This window comes from Mus caroli, chromosome 17 (genome assembly GCF_900094665.2).
Source record: "Mus caroli chromosome 17, CAROLI_EIJ_v1.1, whole genome shotgun sequence".
Lineage (NCBI taxonomy): Eukaryota > Metazoa > Chordata > Mammalia > Rodentia > Muridae > Mus > Mus caroli.
Window position 1 is genome coordinate 19,918,200 of NC_034586.1, and position 7,344 is coordinate 19,925,543.

The window sequence follows — 7,344 nt, forward strand, 5'->3', positions numbered from 1 at the left end:
AAAAGCTTTGGGCTAGTGAGGGCTAGGTAGTGACACTTTTTAAAAAAAAAAAAAAAAAAAAAAAAAAAAACAACAACTAAATAAATCTTTAAAAAAAAAAATCTAAAGGGCTAGAGAAATGACTCAGGGGTTAAGAGCACTGATTGCTCTCCCAGAGGTCCGGTCCTGACTTCAATTCCCAGCAACCTCATGGTGGCTCACAACCCTCTGTAATGGGATCTGATTCCCTCTTGTGGTGTGTCTGAAGACAGCAACAGTGTACTCATATACATAAAATAAATAAATCTTAAAATAAATAAAAAAGGCAAGAAGAGAACACAATTTTTCATATGGAATCTTCAAAAAGTCAGGTCTAAGGAAGACTGGTTGTTTAAGATGAGCCTCTGGAACTACCCTGGAATGCCTATTTCAGACTGGAGTTGGAACACAGAAATCTGTTTCATTGGAGAATGTTTTGAATTGTGAGTGACCCATACCTGGACCACTCTGCAGCAATACCTACTTAGCCTAGGAGTTAGAACAAAAAATCTGAAGGCCACTCTCCAACAAATACTTACCTTCATAGTTTTAGGCGCTAAAGCAAGCAAACAAGCAAACAAATCTAGGCAAGGGAGGAGGTGTCACTGAATGTTACAAAAGTCTCCAGAGAGATACTAACTCTGATACTAACTTTCAATCTAAGGAACTTTTAGCTTTCTATGGCCTGTCCATTAAGACAGGAAAACACAGAGCATAAATCAACAAATGCTTTTGTTTACTTATTTGTTTTTGAGACAGGCATTTAATATGTTGCCAAGTAGGCCTTGAAACATCCAGGTTCAAACTCCTCTCTGTCTCCGCCTCCTGAGTATAAGAAAAAAAGGTATGGGCCAAAACAGACAAAATCCAGTTTAACCACTGCTTTCTTCAGGTGGTGGCTAGGCTAAGTACACTCTCTCCAAGACTCTAGTGGCATGCACAGCAGCAGACAACCACAGGGGCACAGGGAAGCCAATGCCTAGTCAGGTGTTCTCAGTAGTCTGTGATCCCAAGAGAACCCCGTGCTCAACAAGCAACAGCAGCAGAGGCACATACTCACTGTTGAAAAAGAGCCCTCGCCAAGAATTTTCCCAAACTTGAAGTCTTCAGGGCGTTTCTTGCGAGGCTGTGGTGGCAGCTGGGCAGGGTGCTGCTGCAAGGGGTTGGTACTTGGTCGGGCTTCAGCTGTGGTGCCGTCCATGGTGGATCCCTGCCTGCTAACACCACTAGGAATGCCAGGGGACGAGCCGGGCTCAGTCTGGGACCTCACCATTGATGGGGATGGGCAGGAACATAGCACCACACTGGACTGAATGGGCACAGCGTCATACTGCAGACACAGAGGAAAGAGGTAAGAGTCAAATGGCTCCATTGTCCTGAGCAGATGAACCAAGTATAAGCACTTTATGATACTGCTGAAAGCAGGACAGTACATCTGATCTGGGTGTTCACTGGAGCCAAAGTCCCCCACCACCACCACCCCCATCCCCCGCTCATCTTCAGGTATATTCTCACATCTCTCTCAGCACTACTCCAACCACTCTGCAAGGCCAGGCTAAGGAAAGCAGACATAACATTGTATATACATTTGTAATTCTGGAGTATGTTTACTTTATACAGAGACACCCAATGCTGGCAAGACTTATGCTAAAGCAAGAATACTCGTACAATTATGGCTAGCACCCAAAATGTGTGTTGCTGTTAAAATGCTTTGGGAAAGCAATTTGGCAACTGTCAACAAAATGGTTATAGAACTGTCAATGAGACAGAAATATGAGAAATGAGAGGAAGCACACAGTTAAAGTTGAAAGCATAAGCCAAGTGTGGTAGTGCACACCTGAAACCCTAGCATCCAAAAAGTCATGGCCTCTGAGCCAGCCTAGGCTACATAGCAAGATCCTGCACCAAAAAAGGAGGTGGGAAAGAGTCACTGAGAAAGAAAATAAGTATTCAGAGCTAAACTGGCAGTATGTAAACATTGTACCCACATCTATGCCTTCTCTTCAGCTCTGCCTTTGGCATGTCCTCATAGTGGTGACACTATCCTAACTATAAGACTGAGGAGATATAGCTCAGTCAGTAAACTACTTGATTTATAAGTATGGAACCTAAATTCAATCTGTAGAATTAAGACAAAAACCTGTGGGCTGGGACTAAAGCTCAGTTAGTTGTAAAGCAGGTGCCTAGTATGTATGAGGCCCCGGGTTCAGTAAGTAGTACCTAACTCTCTCCCCAAATCAGTAAAAACAGTAAGAAAAATCCAAGCCTGGTAGTCCAAGCACTGGCAAAGTATAAGCAATTCCTAAGGTGCTAACTGGCCTACCAACTTAAGTCTAATTGTCAAAACTCAGGTCAGGAAGACCTTGTTATATGATTGATTGATTGATTGATTGATTGATTGAAAGATAGATAGATAGATAGATAGATAGATAGACAGGCAGTCAGACAAAAAGCTATATTTTTAAAAAAAAAGGGTAGAGTGCACTATTCAAACACATGTACCACACATCTACACACATACTATCATAAAATGAACTCAGGCTAGGAAGTAGTGGCCCATGCCTTTAATCCCAGCACTCAGGAGTAGAGGCAGGCAAATCTCTGAGTTTGAGGCCAGCCTGATCTACAGAGCAAGTTCCAGAACAGCTAGGGCTATACAGAGAAACCCTGTCTCAACAAAACAAAATAAATAAGTGAATTAATTAAAATCAAGTGAACTCAGCATACCCAAGTTACTTAGGTGCTAGTCTCTAACAGTCCTCCTCACTCAAGAACTCCAGAAAACTTCTATAGCTCAGTTCTAGAATGCTTGCCTAGATTACATGAGAACCCGGGTTCAATTCCCAGCATACCCAAAAGGAAATTTAGAAGCACACAACTTGATGGAGTTAGGTCCTGAAATCACAGTATCTCTTAAACCACTCACCTGTTCTGTAAAATAGTACATCAAGGTTGCCACTGACCAAAAGGTGACCCATTCAAAAACTACAGCAGACTGTTCAGAAAAAAATAAGCTAAATCTAAGAAAAGGCCATACGTCCACATGTTACAAAATAAGGTGGGTTGCTTCTTTTCTTCCTTCCTTCTTCCTTTCTTCCCTCCTCCTTTTCTTTAGCCTAACAATAAAACTCTATGGGCTAAGTAGACTGGTTAATTTATGTAAACATGGCAGTATGTTTGTGTATGATTTAACTAAGACAGACAAGGATGACTGCTTTCTTGATAAACAGAGACAGAAACACAGAACCATAAAGAAGCCGGGGCTCTAGAAACACAGTAGGACAGGTGTGCACACAGTAGCCAAGAGTGAGCAAAGGAAAGCTTAGCCACCAAGAAGAGCTAAAGGAGTTGCTCATCTCAAGATTGCAAAAGGCTTAACAAATCTAGACCGAACATCTTGTGACCTAAACATAATGAGTACGGAGGCAGTGGAGAAGGGAGAGCAGATGGTAACACTGGAGGGTGTTTTGCCTACCCCACAGTGCAGTACGTGAACCTGGGCTCTTGAGAGCAGACTCCCTGGAAGGCCGGAGTAGCAGCAGCATACTTCTAGCTAAGCAACCACTATCAGTAACTCTGTACCTGCTCTGTGGCAGAAGGAAAGGGCTTTTCTTTCAGGTGGCTTTGTTGGATCTATCATCATGCTAGGCAAAGCATAAAAACATGAAGGTGCTGCCGGGAATGGTGGTGCACACCTTTAATGCGAGGCATAGACAGGTGGATTTCTGAGTTTGAGGCCAGCCTGGTCTGCAGAGTGAGTTCCGGGACAGCCAGGGCTACACAGAGAAACCCTGTCTCGAAAAACCAAAAAAAAAAATTAAAAAATATGAAGGTGCTAACCAGACACATTACTAATGAAATATGACCGACCACCTGACTAGAATAAGGATCTAAGAATCTCAGCAGAAAATTAAGTTTTCACTTTCTTGTGTGCTGAACAGTGTTCAAAGTCTCAGTGAAATCTTCAGCAAATGTAGAATTTAATAAGTTGAATAAAAAGGAACACAACAATACTAGCCAAGTATTTTCCACACACACAAAACCTGTTAAACAAGGGACATGGCTTAATGGGTAAAAGCTTGTGCTGTACAAACCTGATTATCTGAGTTTACATTCTTAGAACTCAGGTAAAAACCAGATGTATACTACTGTGTCTGTAATCTCAGCATTTCTATGGAAAGATGGGACGTAGAGACAGAATTCTCCAGAATCCCTTAGAGCAGCTAGCCTTAAGTATGTAGCACAGTAACAGACACTTAAACTCTGCCTCTAATAAGGTAGGAAATGACTACTGACACTTGAGCTGTCCTTTTATCATCTTATATATACCACAGATGGCACAAACACACCCTCACACATGAACACTCACTCACACACACACACACACACACAAATAAAAATAAACTTTAAAAAATTGAACAAGATTACTTTCTGTCTTAGAAATTCAACCTAAGAAAATGAGTTAACAGCATTTTAAGTGTAGATTTAAAAGTATAACAAAAGAAAAATATAGGGGCCACGGGCATGGCTCTACAGGAAAGCACTCACCTAGAATGTACAAGGCCCTGGTTCCCATGCTCAGCACCACTAAGGAAAACAACGTAAAGTCTAATGTTGCTTTAGATATTACAGCAAAATCTAAGAACTGCTCAGATGCTCAAAAGAGAAGTGATAGGTAAATCAGGGTATGCAAACTTAGGGAACATGATGAAGCCCTTAGATATAAAGGTGTAGAAGCATGGTTACTCAACTGGAGGAGCTGGTGAAGGCTGTATTAGAACCACCTATGCCTTTCTAGAATTTTTAGAAGACAAATATGAAATAACTTCTAATTAAATGAAATAAAGGCCAGGAGAATAGTAGCTCAGTGGTAGAATGCTTGTCTAGCACATGGATCCCCAACATTGGTGTGTATTGGGGGGGGGGTGAAATATATGTATAAGGTTGAATAAAACTCGTAGACTCTGTAGAAGAAAGTGATGAGGGTGAGGGTGACAGAACTGGGCATTGGGATTACAGATATTGCTAACATCACACTTTAATAGAACAACAAAACCCAAATTAAATAAATTTGACTTAAGCCTAATGGTTTCAAGCTTTGTGCTGGTGAAAAAGGAAGCAAGTGATTTTCTGTGATGAAATCTTACATGCTCAAGAAGCTAGACTTAGCCAGGTATGGCGATGCACACCTTTAATCCCAGAAGCCAGAGAAACAGAGACAGGCTTCTGTGAGTCTGAGATCAGTCTAGTCTACATAGCAAATTCCAACCCAGCCAAGGCTACATAAGGTCAGTGTGTGCCAGGCAGTGGTGGCACCTGTCTTTAATCCCAGCACTTGGGAGGCAGAGGCAGGCAGGTCTCTGTGAGACCAGCCTAGTCCACAGAGTGAGTTCCAGGACAGCCAGAGTTTTTCTGTGTAGCCAAAGAGCCAAAAAGCAAAGTCAGTATGCTGTGGAAATTTTCAGATATAAACTTTTGGTGTTGTTTTGAGATAGGATTTTATGTAGGCCAGGATGGCCTTGAAATCCTGATCCCACTGTGGATTATAGATATGAACCACCACAAGACATAATTCTCTCTTCTCTGTCTTCCCTCCTTCCTTCCCCTCTTCCTTCTACTTCCCCCTCCCTCCCTCTTGGGGAAACAAAGTGTGTATAGCCCTAGCTGCCCTAGAACTCTCTATAGACTAAAGCTGGCCTCAAACTCAGAAATCAACCTGCCTCTGCTTCCTAAATGTTGAGATTAAAGCTGTGCACCATCACGCCTAACTCAAAAATATAAAAAAAAATTTGTTTTTCGAGACAGGGTTTCTCTGTGTAGCCCTGGCTGTCCTGGAACTCACTCTATAGACCAGGCTGGCCTTGAACTCAGAAAGCCGCCTGTCTCTGCCTCCCAAGTGCTGGGATTAAAGGCATGTGCCACCACCACCCGGCAAAAATATAAAACCTTAACTAGATTGTGGCAAGCTGACTTAGGCTCTGGAAGACCTAACTGTGCACCAACCTATTTCTTGAACCAACGAATCCAGGAAAGGAGCCAAGTGAGCTTCCTGAGACAAACCCAGGGCCTCCCACATGCCAGGCATGCACCCTACCACCAAGCGACACTGAAGTCCACATGCTCGGCATGCACCCTACCACCGAGCGACACTGAAGTCTACATGGAGCCCCAGTAGGGACAACATTGTTTCTTCATAGTAGTCAAGACCCATTCCCTGCAAGGTGCTGAGTGACATTCCAGAACAACTAAGTTCCCAAGAGCCTGCCACAATGGCTGCACAGACAGTATCACAAACTGCAGGCATTCTTCTGGAAAGAGGGCAAGAGGTCACAGAAGAAATGGGCCTGACAGTCCCCCATCAAACTGGTTGTTCTGGGACAGAAGATCTTGATATCAAACACCATTTGAGAGATACAAACAATAAATACTTACACTGCCTTCAGGGAAAGCCATCTTCAGCTCATGCTTCCTGACTGCTAATTTTACAGTTCTGGCCCTTGGAGAGTTCACTGGAAGGCAAACCACTAGAAGCTAACATGGGCCTGTGTTTTTTAAGCATGTGCCTCAAGAACCTTCCTTTCTTTATCATCTGAGTGGTTTCCATGGTTACAATAAAAGCCTCCAGAACAGAAGCTCAGAGAAGAGCACTAGGTCCTGAGATGAGTCGGTACCTGAATTGAGTTCTACTGACCGGTTGTCCAAGCACCTACCCAGAGCAGTGTGACCAATGGCTCTTGACCCCTATGGCAGCTTCTGGCCAGAGTGAGGCTCACTTTACAGAGCACAACCTACCCCAGCAGACTCCAAAAACACCAGGCAGAATGGACTCAGAAAAAGGCAGAGTATTACTGGGCACAAACCCTGCCAACTTCCTTTAGAACCCCATGTACACATGAAACAGCAAGTGCCACAGAAAATATCCAGTTTACCTAAGCAAGTAAATGAGAGAGGTTAGGCGGTGCATGAGAGCTGAGATCTGGAGAACAGGAAATTTGTATTTGTTACTACTGGTAGTGTTTATTTGGGGGAGTGCCAAGAGTGAAACTTAAAACAGATTGAGAAAGCCACATTTTCACTGCAGAATATAGCATCTGATATATCCTTGATTTGGACCAATGCAAAACACATCAAGCCTCACCCCCAAAACACATGGTCAGTTCAGATGTGCCACCAAAGCTACTTTCCCAAGAAAAGTGCCCATGTCCAGTCCACAAACAATTGGCTGGCCAGATTCTGTCCTCTGCAGTGAAAAATGACTGTTCTTTTTTTTTTTTTTTTTTTTTTTTAAGATTTATTTATTTATTATATGTAAGTACACTGTAGCTG

The 7,344-nt window shown here is 42.9% G+C and overlaps 1 protein-coding gene across 2 annotated transcripts in view; it reads right to left on the reverse strand.

Moving 5' to 3' along the window:
* Pdpk1 (3-phosphoinositide dependent protein kinase 1) overlaps window positions 1–7,344 on the reverse strand; it is an 80,206-nt gene that overhangs the window by 35,871 nt on the left and 36,991 nt on the right. For both annotated transcript variants that reach the window (XM_021185956.1, XM_021185957.1), the window contains exon 2: window positions 1,079–1,348. In XM_021185956.1, coding sequence (XP_021041615.1) covers window positions 1,079–1,348 — 270 coding nt within the window. The remainder of the gene's footprint in view (window positions 1–1,078; window positions 1,349–7,344) is intronic.